The sequence below is a fragment of the Malus domestica genome, chromosome 01 (genome assembly GCF_042453785.1).
Source record: "Malus domestica chromosome 01, GDT2T_hap1".
NCBI classification, from domain to species: domain Eukaryota; kingdom Viridiplantae; phylum Streptophyta; class Magnoliopsida; order Rosales; family Rosaceae; genus Malus; species Malus domestica.
The window spans coordinates 25,739,989-25,762,788 of NC_091661.1; the positions used below are offsets into that span (position 1 = coordinate 25,739,989).

At 41.1% G+C, this 22,800-nt stretch overlaps 3 protein-coding genes and 1 long non-coding RNA gene across 4 annotated transcripts; 1 reads left to right on the plus strand and 3 right to left on the minus strand.

The window, feature by feature from the left end:
• Positions 1–106: 106 nt before the first annotated feature.
• On the minus strand, positions 107–1,459 carry LOC114826322 (putative receptor-like protein kinase At3g47110). Its single transcript, XM_029106427.1, has one exon. The coding sequence runs from the start codon at positions 1,457–1,459 to the stop codon at positions 107–109; it is 1,353 nt and encodes a 450-aa protein (XP_028962260.1).
• Positions 1,460–9,801: 8,342 nt separating this feature from the next.
• LOC114824722 (putative receptor-like protein kinase At3g47110) lies at positions 9,802–13,524 on the minus strand. Its single transcript, XM_070809710.1, has 3 exons — positions 11,375–13,524; positions 10,679–11,217; positions 9,802–10,461 (listed from the first exon to the last, which is right to left on the minus strand). The coding sequence occupies exons 1-3, from the start codon at positions 13,522–13,524 to the stop codon at positions 10,046–10,048; spliced, it is 3,105 nt and encodes a 1,034-aa protein (XP_070665811.1). The 3' UTR covers positions 9,802–10,045.
• A 2,781-nt stretch (positions 13,525–16,305) lies between these two features.
• Positions 16,306–17,732, plus strand: LOC139194587 (uncharacterized). Its single transcript, XR_011579559.1, has 2 exons — positions 16,306–16,635; positions 17,130–17,732. It is a non-coding gene; the product is annotated as an uncharacterized lncRNA (long non-coding RNA).
• Positions 16,938–20,697, minus strand: LOC103438083 (putative receptor-like protein kinase At3g47110). Its single transcript, XM_029106431.2, has 2 exons — positions 17,755–20,697; positions 16,938–17,539 (listed from the first exon to the last, which is right to left on the minus strand). Exons 1-2 carry the CDS (start codon positions 20,639–20,641, stop codon positions 17,124–17,126), a joined length of 3,303 nt encoding a protein of 1,100 aa, XP_028962264.2. The 5' UTR covers positions 20,642–20,697; the 3' UTR covers positions 16,938–17,123.
• Between the last annotated feature and the right edge of the window lie 2,103 nt (positions 20,698–22,800).

The following is a 22,800-nucleotide window of genomic DNA, read 5'->3' on the forward strand; positions in this document are numbered from 1 at the left end:
TAACTTGTTTAGGAATTTGACCGCGGAGATTATTTTGGGAAAGAAGTAAAAGTAGCAGATTCCTGCATTCTCCGAGACTTTCGGGTATGTTGCCGTCTAACTTGTTTCACTCGAGAATCAACCTGGTTAATGAAGTTAGATTTCCAATAGAAGATGGGATGGTACCTGATAGTTTATTCTCCTTCAGATCCAGAGAGTCCAACCTTTTTAGTTTACCAATAGAACTTGGTATTGTGCCTGTCAGTAGATTTCCCTCAGAGGCTACTACCTCTAAATTGATTAGATTTCCGATCCCAATGGGAATTCTTCCGCGTATCCGGTTACGACCAATTACCATTTGATTGAGCTCTGTTGAGAGATTGCTGATGGATTCAGGTAGCACTCCTCCAAAATTATTGCCACGAACATCAAACAGTGTTAATTTGGTGCAATTAACTAGGGAAGAGATGAAATCCAAGTCACCTTCCTCATCATTTCCAAGATTGTTATCGGCAAGTCCTAACAAATACAAATTTGACAGGCGTGCTAGACTAGGCACTTTTCCAGTAAACTCAGTGATTGAGATTTCAAAATGTGAAAGGTTTGAGGCATTGGAGATTGAATTTGGTATCGATCCACTGAATTGGTTGGACCGGAAATAAAATTGTTGGAGGTTTGGAAATATAGTGTGGCCCAACCCAGGAGGAAGAGTTCCATGCAGTTCGTTTAGAAGCACAGAAATGAGTGTAATTGATGAGAGGTTGTATATGCAGGGAGGGATGGTACCATTCAAATAATTTTCACCCAATGAAAGATATGTTAGTCTTTTCAACTGGCCAAGGCTATTCGGAATGCCTCCACGCAGATTATTTTCTTTCACATCTAACACCTGGAGAAAAGAAAGATTTCCCAAAGAAGCTGGGATTTCCCCACTTAAATTGGTTTTGGTTAATTTAAGTACCTGAAGCTTGGACAAGGAACCAATTTCAATTGGAATTTTACCCACAAGATGGTTTCTAGCTATGCGAAGTATTTGGAGGTTAGAGCAACGTGATAAGTTGAATGGAATATCACCACTGAATGAGTTGTTTTCAAGGAGTAGTTGTTGGAACAAACGGCTAATTTCTTGAGGGATGATGTTGTTGAAGCTGTTGTTTTGGAGGTTTAAATTTCTGAGAAAGCTCAAGTTTCCAATGTGGGGAGATAGCTGACCGTACAGCCGGCTTGATTGGAGATCCAGCACGGTGACTCTCTGGTGCCTACGGCCACAAACAATACCTTGCCACTGACAGAAGTGGAGGGATTCATTCCAGGAGCTAAGAATGCCCAGTGGATCATTCACGATTTTAGCTTTAAATACAAGCAAGGACTGTCTATCCGTTTCATTCCCTCCTAGATGTAAGGAGGATGAAGTACTCATCAGGAGAAACAGTTGCATAAGAATTGACCAGATAATGTTAATGATACTGGAGAACCCCATGTATGCGCTCTGCGAAGTAAAGCTCGAGTCAAGGACCAGATACTGTTTATACATGAAAAACCTTGCAAAAATTCTAGCCTTAGCTCAATGAGCCTAATATAGATACTTTGTGGAGTGAGACATACTTCAATATTTAACACTCTTATCATTGTGGCTTGGGGGCCGCAACTTTGACTCTGCGGGTTTCAAGAAGTCAAGCGGTCATAGTACTACTGTTACAATTATTTTAGATCGAAGGTCACAGTCCGTAATAATTGGAGTACTATTCTTTCTTCTTCTATTACCATCTTCTTCTATCTCCTCATCTCATTCTTCTTTTTAACTTATTCTTTATATAACAAATTCAAAACAAGATGTAAATGTGATGTAATTGCAATCATTTAAATAGAAGACGACATAAAAAAAATAAGAAATTAGAAAAAAAGAAAATCCTACTCCATAATAATTTCTCTCGGGTGCAATGATTTCTCCTAGCCAAATTTCCATGGGGTTCGCTCACCCGTCTTTTCTATAAAATTCCAATATTGCATACGGGTCTCGCCACTAACACAATAAAAAAAAATCACAATTAAACTTGGTATTTTTTCTCACTCTCTCCGTCTTCCCTCTACCTGATGAAAACCAGAAGCCATGGTTCTCAAATTCCAGTTGTTTCACTCCTCTCTGAAATTGATAACCATGGCAGCCAAGTGTAAAACCCCATCAAAACAAACAAATTCCGAAGATCTAAATCTCAGTCTACGTTTCTCTCTCTCCCAAAAAATTTTAGTTATTTTATGGGCTTCTATATCTACTTTATCAACTTGTGCTGGCGTGAGATGATGAGATGCTGTAGGGAAAAGGATCGTCTGCCCTTCTATTTTCGATGTCCTTTCATGCTCTTTCGTTTTGTGTGGTCACGGTTAAGCCACATTAATATTTTATATTATTTTTTATAAAGATAATAAGATAAAAATAAATAATAATATAAAATATTTAAATGATTTAACCATGATCAGATAAACAGAAGATATGAAAAGGCACCAAAAGTGAAAGGGCCTTGTAGATGTGGAATAAAAGAAGCAGACCCATTCAGCACTGATTCAGCACTGCAGGCATTGAGATGATGAGAAATTCATTATTAAAGGGATTGCTTTTATATTAATAAATTCATTATCGTAACTTTTTAATTAATTATATGAACTCACTGTATTAGCGACAATTATCGGTGATTATGCGACAATTCCTTCGATCAATGAGCTGTACAACAGCACTGCCAATGCTGACTGGGATAATATGGACTATCCGGAAAGATAGGGAACACACTATCGCAATGGGACCCTCACTCTTGCGGTGAATGGCCCCTCATTGGAAAAAAGCTGGTATCATCCACGTGCTACTGGTGCCTTTGTTGGTATACTTTCGCAGGCGGCTATTACCAATGGAAAGGGGAAACGGAGTCGTGGCGCTAGAGGGCCAAAGCAACTGGGAGCTAAAAACAAAAGAGTATTCTCAAGGTTGATGGCTGTAGTGGAAGAAAGTTGGTTCTCATCGTAACAATAAACAATAAATTTTGGTTATGTTTTTGGGGAACATCGTCTGGTAACGCAACTACGCAAGTATGGCAAAACGAAGAAGCGGCCCACATAATATTGGGCTGAACTAATCAAAGCCCAATAAGCCGGTATAAGCCCACTTAGAGCCTGTCGATATTTCTCCCGCCTAGTTTTTGCCTCTGCGAGCATTTCGCTCGGGAGTTCAAAACTTCAGAGCCACACTGAGAGCGTCGTTTCTTACGTGTCAGTACACTTGACTTGATCATGGCCTCGATGACTCAGTCCCCACCACCGGTTCAACTCGCCCGTTCGACGACGACTGTTATCTGGGTTGATGCTTTCGCCACTCAGCCTGCGTGGGAGGCCTTCTCTCCTCCGTCGATCTACGCCGAATCGAATGGACAGGGCATTGATGGAGGTTTTGGCGGGTCCGACGATCCAATTTTGCCTCCTCCGTCGGAGATGCCACCCGAGGAGGGCTTCGCTCTCAGTAGGATGGAGGAGGTAGGGTTTCGAATTTCGATTGTTTGCGATTGAACCAATAGTTCTAAATAGCAATTAAATTTTGACTCTTTTGTGCAATTCAGTTGAAAGTTCTTGGTTTTGATTTGGTTTGATATTTCTTACAGACAAATCTGCATATGCCAGTGCCCACACGTTCAAGACTAAACTAGCCCTCTGAAATCGCTCCAATCTTCACTAAAAAAAATTTCGAGAAACGACTTTGAAACCTAAGAAAACTTTAGGGCCTGTTTGCTGGAGGACTTCGAAAACTGATTGTTATTAGTTTTGCTGGAGGACTCAGTCATGGATGCAGGACTTAGATGATGGTAATGCAACACAACAACAACAACAACAACAACAACAAAGCCTTTTCCCACTAAGTGGGGTCGGCTATATGAATCTTAGAACGCCATTGCGCTCGGTTTTGTGTCATGTCCTCCGTTAGATCCAAGTACTCAAGTCTTTTCTTAGGGTCTCTTCCAAAGTTTTCCTAGGTCTTCCTCTACCCCTTCGGCCCTGAACCTCTGTCCCGTAGTCACATTTTCGAACCGGAGCGTCAGTAGGCCTTCTTTGCACATGTCCAAACCACCGGAACCGATTTTCTCTCATATTTCCTTCAATTTTGGCTACTCCTACTTTACCTCGGATATCCTCATTCCCAATCTTATCCTTTCTCGTGTGCCCATACATCCCATGAAGCATCCTCATCTCCGCTACACCCATTTTGTGTACGTGTTGATGCTTCACCGCCCAACATTCTGTGCCATACAACATCGCTGGCCTTATTGTTGTCTTATAAAATTTTCCCTTGAGCTTCAGTGGCCTACGACGGTCACACAACACGCCGGATGCACTCTTACCCTTCATCCATCCAGCTTGTATTCTATGGTTGAGATCTCCATCTAATTCTCCGTTCTCTTGCAAGATAGATCCTAGGTAGCGAAAACGGTCACTTTTTGTGATCTTCGCTAGATTGCTCCGGTCATTAATGTGGATAAGTATATAAATGGATAGAGATAGGAAAGCAAACACAAGATGTACGTGGTTCACCCAGATTGGCTACGTCCACGGAATATAGGAGTTCTCATTAATTGTGAAGGGTTTACATAAGTACATAGGTTCAAGCTCTCCTTTAGTGAGTACAAGTGAATGATTTAGTACAAATGACATTAGGAAATATTGTAGGAGAATGATCTCGTAGCCACGAAACTTCTAAGTACCGGAGTGTGGTATCGTCTTGACTTGCCTTATCTGTCTCATAGGTAGATGTGGCATCTTCTCTGGAAGTACTCTTCCTCCATCCAGGGATGGTATCTGTAACTGGTGGAGATGCACAAGGTAATGTATCAATTTCACTTGAAGCTTACTTGTAGTTTCATGCTTGGTCAAGCACGATACAAACCATGTAGTAGAAGTCCCCCAAGTCGCCGAGCTAGGGGATCTGCTGAAAGAGGTGCCAGACAAGGTAAGCAATCAGAGCTCCGGCTGATTGTTCACATTCTCCCTATCTTGCAGGCAGCATGAAGGATAAAGAGAAGAAAAATGAGAAGATATGATATGGGATACTTTTGCTTTTGAAGAAGTAACTTTCCACAGGCTTATTCTTGAACTGGGCTGGAGGGTTTTCTGGTTTCCTCCAAAGTATAAGGCCGACTGAAGAATTTGAGGGTCAAAACAAGTCCATCAAATCTAGAGTACGTTCGACCCTGCTGATATGAGATACTTTTGCTTTTGACAGAGTAGTGGATGTATCGGCACGTGTGCTGTTACGCTTGTCTCCACATGCTTCCTTGTATCCTTCTCACTTGCCCTATCTGTTCCTCAGGCAGATGCGGTATCTTCCCTGGAAGCATAAGATGTTGAAGATGAGTACTCGAGAGCAATGCCAGGTAAGTAATCAGGTAAGGGGTTCCAGGCAGTCAGTTCCTAGCTGGAAGCTTGATTCCAAGTGCTGACTGATTGCTCTCTTTCTCTTTGTCTTGCAGGTAAGAACAAGGCCAAAGGAAAAGACAGGGAAAAAGCATGATATGGGATACTCTTGCTTTTAACCCTGATGATATGAGATATTCTTGCTCTAGTATAGCTTGTTTACAGAGGTATTATCGGGGGGAAAGAAAGCTGAATATTTCGAAAGGCTTCGTTGGGAGTGCCCTCTCAGATAAGAGAAAGGGTTGAGCATTTTTACAGGTCTGCCTGTCCATTAGGGATGGAGGTCGACATATATAGGAGTCTCCCTAACATCAAGTAATAATGCTATTCCTTTACCCTGCTTGGTCATAGCACGGTAGTGGGAGCTGCCAGCATCACATGTTTTAACTCTGTCAGAGCACTTTGAAAAAGTGGTCTGTGGTATCTGGAAAGCTGATGTTGCGTGTGAAGATTACAGACAAGCTTTATCCAAGGAGATCCAGCTCTTGAAGTTGGGAAAGTGGTGCCTCTTCGGTTTTCGAACAAGCAATCCTGTCGGGGATCTGGCTCTCGAGATTCGGAGAGCGATGCCTCTTCGATTTTTGAGAAAGTAATCCTGCTGGGGGTCTGGCTCTCGAGATTCGGAGAGCGGTGTCTCTTCGATTTTTGAGAAAGTAATCATGTTGGGAGTCTGGCTCTCGAGATTCGGAGGGCGGTGCCTCTTCGATTTTGGAGCAAGCAATCTTGTTGGGAGTGTTTTCTCGAATGTGAGTAAAGGTTGGGCATATTTGCTAGTCTACCTTGCCACGAAGCACAGAGGTTGACACACAGGGACTTTCCAATTATCCAGCAGTGGTACTGTTCCTTTACCCTCTCTTCGATTTTTGAGAAAGTAATCATGTTGGGAGTCTGGCTCTCGAGATTCGGGGGCGGTGCCTCTTCGATTTTGGAGCAAGCAATCTTGTTGGGAGTGTTTTCTCGAATGTGAGTAAAGGTTGGGCATGTTTGCTAGTCTACCTTGCCACGAAGCACAAAGGTTGACACACAGGGACTTTCTAATTATCCAGCAGTGGTACTGTTCCTTTACCCTCTCTTCGATTTTTGAGAAAGTAATCATGTTGGGAGTCTGACTCTCGAGATTCGGAGAGCGGTGCCTCTTCGATTTTGGAGCAAGCAATCTTGTTGGGAGTGTTTTCTCGAATATGAGTAAAGGTTGGGCATGTTTGCTAGTCTACCTTGCCACGAAGCACAAAGGTTGACACACCGGGACTTTCCAATTATCCAGCAGTGGTACTGTTCCTTTACCCTTGTGGGTAATAATATGGTAGCTAGACCTTCAAAATTTATGTGTCTAAACTTTGTTAGTGTTGTTTCTTTGCAATTCTTTTACCCTTCTTGGTCAGAGCGATGTAGTGGGAGCTGCAAGCTTCACGTGTCTCAACTTTGTCAGAGAACTTTGGCAAAGTTATCTGTGGTACCCATGAGCTACTGTTGCGTGTGGGAAGTGGGTGATTGAACAGTACGATTCATGTGCTTTCTACTTCGCCAGAAATCTTCGACAGAATGCCCATAATTTCCGTAAAGCTGAGTGTGCGTGTGACAGGTGCTGACAAGGCTGGAAAAGTAGGTGCCTCTTCGATTTCTGAGATCGGCCCTCGTGGTCTCTGAGCAGCCCAGCTTTTGAAAAAGCAAGCCTCTTCGATTTCTAAGATCGGCCTTCGTGGTCTTTGAGCAGCCCAGCTTTTGAGAAAGCAAACGCCTCTTCGATTTCTGAGATCGACCCTCGTGGTCTCTGAGCAGCCCAGCTTTTGAGAAAGCAAACGCCTCTTCGATTTCTGAGCAGGCGCCTCTTCGATTTCTGAAGCTTCATCGAGTGCAGATTTTTATAGAGGCTGACATTAAGTTCCAAAGCACACTTGAATATCCACCAGTAGAAGCTCCATTCTTGCACTTCTAAGATCTTGATTTGTCCGACCTCTTCTCTCTTCAACACCTTTGAAAATGTCTGGCCCCTCCGACCGTCGTTTTGACTTGAACCTTGTTGAAGAGGTAGCCCCGCCTTCTCCAGACAACATATGGCGCCCATCATTCGTCTCCCCTACTGGTCCTCTTACCGTTGGGGATTCCGTGATGAAGAATGATATGACCGCTGCGGTAGTGGCCAGGAACCTTCTCACTCCCAAAGATAACAGACTACTTTCCAAACGGTCTGATGAGTTGGCTGTTAAGGATTCTCTGGCTCTCAGTGTTCAGTGTGCAGGTTCTGTGTCTAATATGGCCCAACGCCTATTTGCTCGAACCCGCCAAGTTGAATCATTGGCGGCTGAAGTGATGAGTCTCAAACAGGAGATTAGAGGGCTCAAGCATGAGAATAAACAGTTGCACCGGCTCGCACATGACTATGCTACAAACATGAAGAGGAAGCTTGATCAGATGAAGGAATCTGATGGTCAGGTTTTACTTGATCATCAGAGATTTGTGGGTTTGTTCCAAAGGCATTTATTGTCTTCGTCTTCTAGGGCTGTACCGCGTAATGAAGCTCCAAATGATCAACCTCTGATGCCTCCTCCTTCTAGGGTTTTGTCCAGTACTAAGGCTCCGAATGATCCCCCTTCGGTGCCTTCTCTTTCTGGGGCTCTACCGACTGCTGAGACTTCTCCTAAGCAACCTTTGTGAAGGCTCCCTCTTGTTTGTTTATTTTGACTCAAGTATATGTACATATTTGTAACTTATCGGGGATATCAATAAATAAGCTTTCCTTCATTTCAACGTATTGTGTTAAATACACCAAAGCCTTCTTCGCTAAGTTCTTTGAATTTTCTTTTGTTGAAGCTTGTATGTTGAAGCTTTGTGAGTGGAGCATATAGGTTGAGGTAGTGTTCCCTTAATTTCCCGAGTGAGGAAAACTTCTCGGTTGGAGACTTGGAAAATCCAAGTCACTGAGTGGGATCGGCTATATGAATCTTAGAACGCCATTGTGTTCTGTCCTGTGTCATGTCCTCCGTTAGATCCAAGTACTCTAAGTCTTTTCTTAGGGTCTCTTCCAAAGTTTTCCTAGGTCTTCCTCTACCCCTTCGGCCTTGAACCTTTGTCCCATAGTCGCATCTTCTAATCGGAGCGTCAGTAGGCCTTCTTTGCACATGTCCATACCACCGTAACCGATTTTCTCTCATCTTTCCTTCAATTTCGGCTACTCCTACTTTACCCCGGATATCCTCATTCCTAATCTTATCCTTTCTCGTGTGCCCACACATCCAATGAAGCATCCTCATCTCCGCTACACCCATTTTGTGTACGTGTTGATGCTTCACCGCCCAACATTCTGTGCCATACAGCATCGCCGGCCTTATTGCCGTTCTATAAAATTTTCCCTTGAGCTTCAGTGGCATACGGCGGTCACACAACACGCCGGATGCACTCTTCCACTTCATCCATCCAGCTTGTATTCTATGGTTGAGATCTCCATCTAATTCTCCGTTCTTTTGCAAGATAGATCCTAGGTAAAGAAAACGGTCGCTCTTTGGTATTTCTTGATCTCCGATCCTCACCCCTAACTCGTTTTGGCCTCCATTTGCACTGAACTTGCACTCCATATATTATGTCTTTGATCGGCTTAGGCGAAGACCTTTAGATTCCAACACTTCTCTCCAAAGGTTAAGCTTTGCATTTACCCCTTCCTGAGTTTCATCTATCAACACTATATCGTCTGCGAAAAGCATACATCAAGGAATATCACCTTGAATATGTCCTGTTAACTCATCCATTACCAACGCAAAAAGGTAAGGACTTAAGGATGAGCCTTGATGTAATCCTACAATTATAGGAAAGCTTTCGGTTTGTCCTTCATGAGTTCTTACGGCAGTCTTTGCTCCTTCATACGTATCCTGTATAGCTTGGATATATGCTACTCGTACTCCTTTCTTCTCTAAAATCCTCCAAAGAATGTCTCTTGGGACCCTATCATACGCTTTTTCCAAATCTATAAAGACCATGTGTAAATCCTTTTTCCCATCTCTATATCTTTCCATCAATCTTCGTAAGAGATAGATTGCCTCCATGGTTGAGCGCCCTGGCATGAACCCGAATTGGTTGTCCGAAACCCGTGTCTCTTGCCTCAATCTATGCTCAATGACTCTCTCCCAGAGCTTCATTGTATGACTCATTAGCTTAATACCCCTATAGTTCATGCAATTTTGTACATCGCCCTTAAAAATTGCATGAACTATAGGGGTATTAAGCTAATGAGTCATACAATGAAGCTCTGGGAAAGAGTCATTGAGCATAGATTGAGGCAAGAGACACGGGTTTCGGACAACCAATTCGGGTTCATGCCAGGGCGCTCAACCATGGAGGCAATCTATCTCTTACGAAGATTGATGGAAAGATATAGAGATGGGAAAAAGGATTTACACATGGTCTTTATAGATTTGGAAAAAGCGTATGATAGGGTCCCAAGAGACATTCTTTGGATGATGGTAATGCAAATAAGAAAAATTACATATTTAATAAGAACATTTAAACATACATAAAAACAATTGCAAAAAGTTCACTTCACACGTTCCACTCCTCATCGTCATCATTAAGAATATCACAATGAAACATACAAGCACTGTCATGGGATTCACTAATTCGGCCGTGATCACAGATGCTTTCTAGGCCTCCTTGTTCCAGTCAGCACATCCCTTGTTAGACACAACTCAGCGACAACATTGCTCATGTCCTTTCGATCTCTCGGCATTGCTGCAGAACAAGCAACTCCTATTCTTGCAATGGAAGTCAAGCACTCCACAACCCTTTGTCTTTGATCATTTGGGACTTGATTCCCCCTATTACTTCTGGGATTAGTACTGCTGGTGCTTTCTTCTATTTGAACAAGTAATGGATCACATATTTCTTCCACACGTTCTGGTAGAGCCATCGTAACAAAATTGTGCAAGTCCATACCATCTTTAAACATGTCATCTGTTGGCCTCTTGCTTGTTATCATTTCCAACAGCAGGATTCCGTAGCTATACAGGTCACCATATGTTGACACCTTGCTTCCCATTCCATACTCTTAAGTTATATACACAAAAACACAGCTAGGTTCTTATGTGTGACTTCAAAAACTCATAAACAGAAAACATCGTGCAAGCACAAACAATATATGTGTGTGTGTGTGTGTATTTTCACAAAAACAGAGATATTTTTTTATGTATGACTTTAAAAATTAATGCTAAAAATAAACGAAATCTCATTTTTGTGTGTATATATATATGTTACAAAAAATTACCTGGGGCAGTATAGCCTATGGAGTCTTTTATTGCATTGGAAGAGCTTTCATGCACAGGAAATGAACAAGAAGCCTCTGGGAGGAACCTTGCCAAACCAAAATCACCAACACATGCAGTCATGTCACCATCCAAAAGAATGTTGCTTGGTTTTAAATCACAATGAACTATTGGCAGGTGAGAGCGGTTGTGCAAATAATCCAGAGCACACGCTATGTCGATTGCAATGTTTACTCTCTGAATAAGATCCAAATTCTTCTGTAGATTGGTTGGATTGTCGCCCCGTTGAGCTGAATTATGCAGCCATTCTTCGAGACTTCCATTCACCATGAAGTCATAAACCAAAGCTTTGAAATCATTCCCTTGAAAATCGATGCTTGAACAGGCAGTTAGTAGCTTGACAAGATTTCGGTGCCTAATGGTTCTCAGAGCTTCACATTCAGCAGTGAAACTTTTGGAAGCTCTTGCACTTTGAAGATTGAGTACTTTCACTCCAACAGTTCTTCCTTCATACTGATCGAGTATTCCCTTATGGGGTGTGCTATCCACACACCCCTTTTTACTTCTCACACACCCTTTGTTAATTTCTGTCCGTTGATCTTCTTCAATTCATTCGATCCGACGGCCCAAAATTAGAAGGGTGTGTGAGAAGTAAAAAAGGGTGTGTGGATATCACATCCCTTCCCTTATATACAGACCCAAAACTACCAGCACCAATCAAATTGGCTGCAGAGAACCCATCGGTTGCTTTAAGGAGATCACTGTAGGACAATTTCAAAAGTGAAACCCCCGGTGATGATCCAGAAGTTGACTTCACTCCTCTTGCTTTTCTTGATCGGTAAAGAATCATAAACAAAATCGATAAACTCAATCCAACAACCCCACAAGCAACTGAGATAATTATTTTCAGCTTAGAAGATAACCCTTGCTTGGAGACGCATTTGGGCAATCTTAAAGAAGGTATACCTCCACAAATCCTTGAGTTTCCCGTGACAGAAAGCGCACTAGTGTTCTCGAAAACTCCTTTCATTGGTAATGCACCTTCAAACTCATTAAAAGAGAGGTTCAAATTCACTAAGAAGCGGAAACTCTCCAAATAGTTGGGAATTCTGCCAGACAAGTTGTTGCGAGAGAGGTCGAAATTCTCAATCCCTCTCAAAGAGCTCAAGGATTCAGGAATGGTCCCCTGCAATGAGTTTCCACTCAAATACAGAGTTGCTAAACTTGTACAACTCCCTAAACTTTGTGGAATCTCACCAGATAACCTATTGTCAGAAACATCCAAGTCAACTACATGCATCAAGTTGCTTACCTCCATTGGTATGGATCCAGTAAGCTTGTTGCTGGATAGATCCAAAATTTGTGACAAGGATGCTAAACCAATAACTTCTTTAGGAATTTGACCACGAAGATTATTTTGGGAAAGATCTAAATTTAGAATACTCCTGCATTCTCCGAGACTTTGCGGTATGTTGCCTTCAAACTTGTTCGACTTGAGAATCAACCTGGTCATTAAAGTTAGATTTCCAAGAGAAGATGGGATGGTACCTGATAGTTTATTGAAGTTCAGATATAGACCATCCAACCTTTTCAGTTTACCAATAGAACTTGGTATTGTGCCTGTTAATAGGTTTCCCTGAGAGCCTACTACCTCTAAGTTGATTAGATTTCCGATCCCAATGGGAATTCTTCCGCGTATCTGGTTACGATCAAATACTAGTAGGTTGAGCTCTGTTGAGAGATTGCTGATGGATTCAGGTAGCACTCCTCCAAAATTATTGTCACTAACATCAAACTTCGTTAATTTGGTGCAATTAACTAGAGAATAGATGAAACCCAAGTCACCTTCCTCGTCATTTCCAAGACTGTTATTGGCAAGTGTTAACTTATACAAATTTGACAGGCGTGCCAAACTAGGCACTTTTCCTGTAAACTTATTGGATTCGATAAAAAAAAATGAAAGGTGTGAGGCATTGGAGATTGAAGTTGGTATCTGTCCACTGAATTGGTTGGACCAGAAATAAAATTCTTGGAGGTTTGGAAATATAGTGTGGCCCAACCCAGGAGGAAGAGTGCCATGCAGTTCGTTTAGAAGCACAGAAATGGTTCTAATTGATGAAAGGTTGTATATGGAGGGAGGGATGGTACCATTCAAATTATTGGAACCCACTGCAAGAATTTTTAATCTTTTCAACTGGCCAAGACTATGCGGAATACCTCCATGTAGATTATTGTCTTGCACAGACAACACCTGGAGAGAAGAAAGATTTCCAAAAGAAAGTGGGATTTCCCCGCTTAAATTGTTGTTTCTTAAATGAAGTACCTGAAGCTGGGACAAGTAGCCAATTTCAATTGGAAGTTTGCCCCTAAGATGGTTTCCAACTATGCGAAGTATTTGGAGGTTAGAGCAACGTGATATGTTGAATGGAATATCACCGCTGAAGGAGTTGTTTTCAAGGCGTAGTTGTTGCAGACGGAACAAACGACCAATTTCTTGAGGGATGGTGTTGTTGAAGCTGTTGTTTTGGAGGTTTAAAGTTCTGAGAAAGCTCAAGTTTCCAATGTGGGGAGATAGCTGACCATTCAGCCGGCTTGATTGGAGGTTCAGCACGGTGACTCTCTGGTGCCTACGGCTACAAGCAATGCCTTGCCACTGACAGAAGTGGAGGGATTCATTCCAGGAGCTAAGAATGCCCAGTGGATCGTTCACGATTTCAGCTTTAAATGCAAGTAAGGACTGTCTATCCGTCTCATTCCCTCCTAGATGTAAGGAGGATGAAGTAACCATCAGGAGACACAATTGCATGAGAATTGACCAGATGATAATAATGATACCCAAGAATCCCATGTATGTGCTCTGCAAAATAAAGCTCGAGTCAAGAACCAGAGTTGTTTATACATGGAAAAACCTTGCAAAAATTCTAGCCTTAGCTCAATGAGCCTAATATAGATACTTTGTGGAGTGAGACATACTTCAATATTTAACACTCTTATCATTGTGGCTTGGGGGCCGCGACTTTGACTCCACGGGCTTCAAGAAGTCAAGCGGTCATATCACTACTGTTACAATTATTTTAGATCGAAGGTCACAATCCGTAATAATTGAAGTAATATTTTTTCTTCTTCTATTACCATCTTATTCTATCCCCTTATCTCACATTCTTTTCTTTATCTTATTTTTTATATAAAAAATTCAAAACAAGATGTAAATGTAATATTGAGACGATAGAAGGAGAAAGAGAGATTAGAAGAAAAGAGAGATTAAAAGAAGAGAGAATCCCCCTCTTTAATAATTTCTCTCGGGTGCAATGATTTCGAAATTTCCATGGGGGTTCGCTCACCCGTCTTTTCTATAAAATTCCAATATTGCATACGGGTCCCGCCACTAACACAATAAAAAACAAAAATCACAATTAAACTTGATATTTTTTCTCCCTCTCTCCGTCTTCCCTCTACCTGATGAAAACCAGAAGCCATGGTTCTCAAATTCCAGTTGTTTCACTCCTCTCTGAAATTGATAACCATGGCAGCCAAGTTGTAAAACCCCATGAAAACAAAAAAAATTCCGTATTGCTTTCAGTGGCGGATCCAGGAATCTTACCCCAAGGGGTCGCAGTGTAAAAGTTCAAATAAAAATTTAGGACGGAAAAACATATTGAAAATGAAATCATAGTACTTTCATTCATAATTCATAATGGAAACAATATTACAAACTATAATTGTCCACGACGAGGTTTCATATTTTGAAAACGAAGCATTATAGCTTCATTTTCAATACAAGCAAAAATATCTCTCTCAATATAAACAAGCAAGATATCACTCAACCATTGATCTCCCATTTTGTTCCTAAGTGGACCCTTAACAATATTCATGACAGTTTCAACTAGGTGCATATGTTTGCGCTTAGCACAACCATTCTATTTTGGAGTATTAGGATAGCTAAGTTGATGCTGAATTCCATGCTCAACTAAGTAATTAGAGAATCCAGTACTCAAGAATTCACTACCATAATCAGATCGAATAGTAATTATCTTAGTGCACGACTTATCCTTAATGAGGGTTTTGAATTGCATAAATGTTGAAAACACATCGGATTTACATTGCAAAGGGAAGAACCAACAATCCTTGGTGTAATCATCCGCAAAAGATGACACAATACCTAAAACCATGGACAAAGGCTATAGGTGTTGGTCAGTATGAAGTAGTTCTAAAGGCTTGCTTGTATGACAAGTTGCAGATATAAAAGAAAGCCTAAAATTTTTCCTTAAGGCAAAATCTAAACAAAAGGATTTATTTGAGCTACTATATATTGAAATACATGAGTTAGAAACCAATTTATTTAGTATCTTAATAGATGGAAGGCCCAATCTTTGATGCCAAATATCCATTGAAACTTTAGTAATTGCAGCAAGAGCTTTAAGACTATCGGTTACAGAGTTGAATGCTTGAAATGGATATAAGCCATCACTCAAGGACCTTTAAAAAACATCATCCCTAAAGAAATATTCTTTACAGTGATAGTCTATAACTCTTTTATTAACACTTGGTAAAATTTTTAATGACATTTGGTAAAATTTTTAATGACATTCTTTTATTAAAAATGTTACTAAAATAATACTATGACGCAACTTAAAAAACACATTTGGAAGATTCTATTAAAAGGAAAAGTGGAAGACTTATCCCTTAAATTTCTCAAAGTTCACGACTCCATTAACACCACTACCTAGCAAACTCCTAGACAGAGTGAAACATCAACAAAATTAAAAACAGAATTAAAAATCCAGATATTGAAAAGGCTAAATAAAAAATAATTAAAAAGCATACAGCAGTAACCTCCCACCCACCCATATTCTCCACTTTCCTAGTAACCTCCCACCCATATTCTCCACTTTCCTCTTCCTGCCGAGTCTTCTTCTTCCTCTTCCTGACGACCCCGACGACCCCAGCTCCAAGAGGTCGCATATGGGAGCTTCAAGGTTGTTTCCATGGTTTCCAAAGGGTCGTGCGACCCCGACGACCTCACTGTGGATCCGCCCCTGATTGCTTTTATATGAAGTGTACAACAGCACTCTGTTGGTGATTATGCGTATGTGAAGGACGAAAGCCAAAGGGCCCGAAATTATATGAACTCACTGTATTAGCGACAATTCCTTCGATCGATGAGCTGTACAACAGCAGTGCCAATGCTGACGTGTCCAATGGTTCACGGAGGAAAGCTTATCTTGCTGACTGGGATAATATGGACTATCCGGAAAGCTAGGGAACACAGTATCGCAATGGGACCCTCACTCTTGCGGTGAATGGCCCCTCATTGGAAAAAAGCTGGTATGATCCACGTGCTACTGGTGCCTTTGTTGGTATACTTTCGCAGGCGGCTATTATCCATGGAAAGGGGAAACGGAGTCGTGGCGCTAGAGTACTCTATTTCTGAAGGTTGATGGCTGTAGTGGAAGAAAGTTGGTTCTCATCCTAACAATAAAAAATAAATTTTGGTTATTTTTTGGGGAACATCGTCCGGTAACGCAAGTATGGCAAAACGAAGATGGGGCCCACATAATATTGGGCTGAACTAATCAAAGCCCAATAAGCCGGTATAAGCACACTTACAGCCTGTCGATATTTCTCCCGCGTAGTTTTTGCCCCTGCGAGCATTTCGCTCGGGAGTTCAGAGCCACACAGAGAGAGTCGTTTCTTACGTGTCAGTACACTTGACTTGATCATGGCCTCGACGACTCAGTCCCCACCACCGGTTCAACTCGCCCGTTCGACGACGACTGTTATCTGGGTTGATGCTTTCGCCACTCAGCCTGCGTCGGAGGCCTTCTCTCCTCCGTCGATCTACGCCGAATCGAATGGACAGGCCTTTGATGGAGGTTTTGGCGGGTCCGACGATCCGATTTTGCCGCCTCCGTCGGAGATGCTGCCTGAGGAGGGCTTCGCTCTCAGTAGGATGGAGGAGGTAGGGTTTCGAATTTCGATTGTTTGCAATTGAACCAATAGTTCTGTATAGCAATTAAATTTTGACTCTTTTGTGCAATTCAGTTGAAAGTTCTTGGTTTTGTTTTGGTTTGATATTTCTTAGACAAATCTGCATATGCCAGTGCCCACACGTTCAAGACTAAACTAGCCCTCTGAAATCGCTCCAATCTTCACTATGAAAAATTTCTAGAAACGACTTCGAAACCTAAGAAAACTTTAGGGCCTGTTTGCTGGAGGACTTCGAAAACTGATTGTTATTAGTTTTGCTGGAGGACTCAGTCATGGATGCAGGACTTAGATTATGGTAATGCAAATAAGAAAAATTACATATTTAATAAGAACATTTAAACATACATAAAAACAATTGCAAAAAGTTCACTTCACTCGTTCCACTCCTCATCGTCATCATTAAGAATATCACAATGAAACATACAAGCACTGTCATGGGATTCACTAATTCGGCCGTGATCACAGATGCTCTCTAGGCCTCCTTGTTCCAGTTAGCACATCCCTTGTTAGACACAACTCAGCGACAACATTGCTCATGTCCCTTCGATCTCTCGGCATTGCCGCAGAACAAGCAACTCCTATTCTTGCAATGGAAGTCAAGCACTCCACAACCCTTTGTCTTTGATCATTTGGGACTTGATTCCCCCTATTACTTCTGGGATTAGTACTGCTGCTGCTTTCTTCTATTTGAACAAGTAGTGGATCACATATTTCTTCGACACGTTCTGGTAGAGCCATCTTAACAAAATTGTGCAAGTCCATACCATCTTTAAACATGTCATCTGTTGGCCTCTTGCTTGTTATCATCTCCAACAGCAGGATTCCGTAGCTATACAGGTCACCATATGTTGACACCTTGCTTCCCATTCCATACTCTAAGTTATATACACAAAAACACAGCTAGGTTCTTATGTGTGACTTCAAAAACTCATAAACAGAAACATCGTGCAAGCACAAACAATATATGTGTGTGTGTGTGTATTTATTTTCACAAAAACAGAGATATTTTTTTATGTATGACTTTAGAAATTAATGCTAAAAATAAAAGAAATCTCATTTGTGTGTGTATATATATGTCACAAAAATTTACCTGGGGCAGTATAGCCTATGGAGCCTTTTATTGCATTGGAAGAGCTTTCGTGCACAGGAAATGAACAAGAAGCCTCTGGGAGGAACCTTGCCAAACCAAAATCACCAACACATGCAGTCATGTCACCATCCAAGAGAATGTTGCTTGGCTTTAAATCACAATGAACTATTGGCATGTGAGAGCGGTTGTGCAAATAATCCAGAGCACACGCTACGTCGATTGCAATGTTTACTCTCTGAATAAGAACCAGATTTTTCTGCGAATTGGTTGGATTGTCGCCCCGTTGAGCTGAATTATGTAGCCATTCTTCGAGACTTCCATTCACCATGAAGTCATAAACCAAAGCTTTGAAATCATTCCCTTGAAAATCGATGCTTGAACAAGCAGTCAGTAGCTTGACAAGATTTCGATGCCTAATTGTTCTCAGAGCTTCACATTCAGCAGTGAAACTTTTGGAAGCTCTTGCACTTTGAAGATTGAGTACTTTCACTGCAACAATTATTCCTTCATACTGATCGAGTATTCCCTTATATACGGACCCAAAACTACCAGCACCGATCAAATTGGTTGCAGAGAACCCATCAGTTGCTTTAAGGAGATCTCCGTAGGACAACTTCAAAAGTGAAACCCCCAATGATGATCCTGATGTTGACTTCAGTGGTCTTGTTTTTCTTGATCGGTAAAGAATCACAAACAAAATTGCAAAACTCAATCCAACAACCCCACAAGCAGCTGAGATAATTATTTTCGGCCTAGAAGATAAGCCTTGCTTAGAATGCTTGGAGACGCATTTGGGCAATCTTAAAGAAGGTATACCTCCACAAATTCGTGAGTTTCCCGTGACAGAAAGTGCACTTGTATTCTCGAAAACTCCTTTCATTGGTAATGCACCTTCAAAATCATTAAATGAGAGGTTCAAATTCAGCAAGAAGCGGAAACTTGCCAAATAGCTGGGAATTATGCCAGACAAGTTGTTGCGAGAGAGGTCGAAATTCTCAATCCCTCTCAAAGAGCTCAAGGATTCAGGAATGGTCCCCTGCAATGAGTTTTCACTGAGATTTAGAGTTGTCAAACCTGTACAACTCCCTAAGCTTTGTGGAATCTCACCAGATAACCGATTGCAAGAAACATCCAAGAAATCTAGATGCATCATGTTGCTTACCTCCATTGGTATGGATCCAGTAAGCTTGTTGCTGGATAAATCCAAAATTTGTGACATGGATGATAAACCAATAACTTGTTTAGGAATTTGACCGCGAAGATTATTTTGGGAAAGAAGTAAAAGTAGCAGATTCCTGCATTCTCCGAGACTTTCCGGTATGTTGCCTTCTAACTTGTTTGACTTGAGAATCAACTTGGTCAATGAAGTTAGATTTCCAATAGAAGATGGGATGGTACCTGATAGTTTATTCTCCTTCAGATCCAGAGCGTCCAACCTTTTTAGTTTACCAATAGAACTTGGTATTGTGCCTATCAGTAGGTTTCCCTCAGAGGCTACTACCTCTAAGTTGATTAGATTTCCGATCCCAATGGGAATTCTTCCGCGTATCCGGTTACGACCAAATACCATTTGATTGAGCTCTGTTGAGAGATTGCTGATGGATTCAGGTAGCACTCCTCCAAAATTATTGTCATTAAAATCAAACTGTGTTAATTTGGTGCAATTAACTAGAGAAGAGATGAAATCCAAGTCACCTTCCTCATCATTTCCAAGATTGTTATTGGCAAGTGTTAACAAATACAAATTTGATAGGCGTGCTAGACTAGGCACTTTTCCAGTAAACTCATTGGATAAGATTGCAAAAAGTAAGAGGTTTGAGGCATTGGAGATTGAATTTGGTATTGGTCCACTGAATTGGTTGGACCAGAAATAAAATTCTTGGAGGTTTGGAAATATAGTGTGGCCCAACCCAGGAGGAAGAGTTCCATGCAGTTCGTTTAGATGCACAGAAATGACTGTAATTGATGAGAGGTTGTAAATCGGGGGAGGGATGGTACCATTTAAATAATTTTGACCCACTGAAAGAAATTTTAATCTTTTCAACTGGCCAAGGCTATTCGGAATACCTCCACGCAGATTATTTTCTGACACATCTAACACCTGGAGAGAAGAAAGATTTCCGAAAGAAGGTGGGATTTCCCCGCTTAAATTGTTGTATCTTAAAAAAAGTACCTGAAGCTTGGACAAGGAACCAATTTCAGTTGGAATTTTGCCCATAAGATGGTTTTCAGCTATCCGAAGTATTTGGAGGTTAGAGCAACGTGACATGTTGAATGGAATATCACCACTGAAGGAGTTGTTTTCAAGGCGTAGTTGTTGTAGACGGAACAAACGACCAATTTCTTGAGGGATGGTGTTGTTGAAGTTGTTGTTTTGGAGGTTTAAAGTTCTGAGAAAGCTCAAGTTTCCAATGTGGGGAGATAGCTGGCCGTTCAGCCGGCTTGATTGGAGGTTCAGCACGATGACTCTCTGGTGTCTGTGGCCACAAGCAATGCCTTGCCACTGACAAAAGTGGAGGGATTCATTCCAGGAGCTCAGAATGCCTAGTGGATCATTCACGATTTCAACTTTAAATGCAAGCAAGGACTTTCTATCCGTCTCATTCCCTCCTAGATGTAAGGAGGATGAAGTAACCATCAGAAGAAACAGTTGCATGAGAATTGGCCAGATACTAATAATAATACTCGAGAACCCCATATATGCACTCTGCGAAATAAAGCTCAAGTTGTGAACCAGAGAAGCTGAGTTTTTACAAGAAAAAACCTTGCAAAAATTCTTGAAAAAGAAGAAACTTTGCAAAAATTCTAGGCTTAGTTCAATGAACCTAACAAAGATACTTTGTGGAGGGAAACATTCTCCATTATTTAACACTGTTAGTGTTATCATTATGGCCGTGACCCTATGTGGGATTGACCAAGTGCAATGATCATCTTCAAGAAGTCAAGGACTCATATTTCTAAACTTACCATTATTCTAGGGATCTGGATTCTCTGCTGGTTTTTTCCCATACACTTCCATTCTACCTTTGTTTGTGTGATCACGGTTAAGTCATGTCAACATTTTATATTAATTTTTTTATAGAAATAAAAAGATAAAAAGACGTAGCTTAATCGTGACCACACAAATAAGATGAAAATAGAAATGTATGATAAAAAAGGAGCAGAGAATCCGGGTCGTTATTCTAGATTGAAGGTCACGGCTCCCAATCCATAATGATTTCTCTTAGGGAAATGTGAGTCTCCCCCCACGTATGAGTCTTTTCTGAAACATTCCAATGCTGCATATGGGTTCCGCCACTAACACAATAAAAAATTAAAAAAAAAATCACAATTAAACTTGATATTTTTTTCTTTTTCTCTCCGTCTTCTCTCTGCCTGATGAAAACCAGAAGCAATGCTTCCCAAATTCAAGTTGTTTCACTCCTCTCTGAAATTGATAACCATGGCAGCCAAGTTGTAACAAATCCATGAAAAAACTCTCTAAACCCCAAAAGTGAACTGTGTAATCGGATACGTTTCTCTCTATCCAAAATTTTAGTTATTTAATGGGCTTCTATATCTACTTTATCAACTTCTGCTGGCATGAGATGATGAGACGTTGTTGGTGTGGAATTAAAGAAGCAAACCCATTTAGCACTGACTGAGTTCCTTCCCTTTAGATTTTTTTTATGTCAATAAATTTATTATCGTAACTTTTAATTTCTAAATCTTCTGCACTATTTTAGCCATGACCCAAGTTCATATAGATAGCAGAAATGGCTTTTTTTGCAGACTTCTGGGTTCATCAGTTTGGGAAGGATGTGAAGAGAGTTAAAATAGTTGGGTTAACTTTTTTTATTATGTTAGTGGCGGGACCCATATATAATTTTGATTTTTTTAAGGAAGGTGCATAAGTGGGCGGCGGGTTCTGACACGCCCCGATCCCGATATCCTCGGGATATCAGGATGGTCACGTGCTGGCCGACACCCGAGGGTGACGAAAGCCATTTATTGAGTGCAATTGCTGAAAATAAAGGATAGATAAAACTTATAAATGTAAAAGAATAAGGAATATGCATTTAAGGAACGTGTTCAGAGCATACAACTAACTAGAACACTAAAAGAATGATATAAAATGGAATGAATAAAAGAATGAGTCACACACCAAGAGGACTCGAAAATGCCGATGCGGAAGTGCCTTGATTGTCGGGATTGTACGCCTCGAACCTAAATCCTGAAGGGGGCGCAAAACAAACATGAGTGGACCAAGTTGATATATATATAATAAAACAGTTATCAATATACTAACCCCCAGGTTTATGAAAACAAATATATAATGATGAACATAGGTTTTCCGAAACCTAGCATGATGTGCAGTATCTCAAATCATAACTCATATATAATAATCACTAGTGAATTGTCCGATAACCTGCAGGCCCCATGCCGGCTCCCCGTCTCTGAGCAGACAGTCAGAGGAAAATACACTTCAGGCCCTATGCCGGCTCCCCGTCCCTGTGCTAAATAGCCAGAGGAAACACACTCCAGGCCCTATGCCAACACCAAACCGTCGCCCGGGACGGACCGGAATCTATCCCTACGTCCCGTAGCGGAAAGGACCACTAGGTAAGTACAAAACCATTGAACATACATATATTGAAAAACAACTTCATAGTATAAAGTCATCCATCATCTACTACTATAAAGAGGTGTTCGAAACATGTTCTAAATATCATATCGTCATCCATCAGATATTCTATAAGAACACGGGTTATAGGAAAAATAGTAATAATTCAAGGTAGCCTCAGTAAGCATGTTATCTCAAAACGTTTCATAAAACGTAATCATTAAATCATGCATTTCATGTATGCATTTCTACTATTAAAACATGCTTTTGAAGGGATCCACTCACAGTACTTAGCCGCCGAAGAGCCACGCAACTAACGTCACCAATATTGCCCCTAAGCACATAAAGGGTCCAATTAATAAAACTATATAATAGCAATTGAATTTGGGAAAACGGACGTTGGAAACGGATTCAGAACGTCGAATTACCCTAAGAAGGGTCCC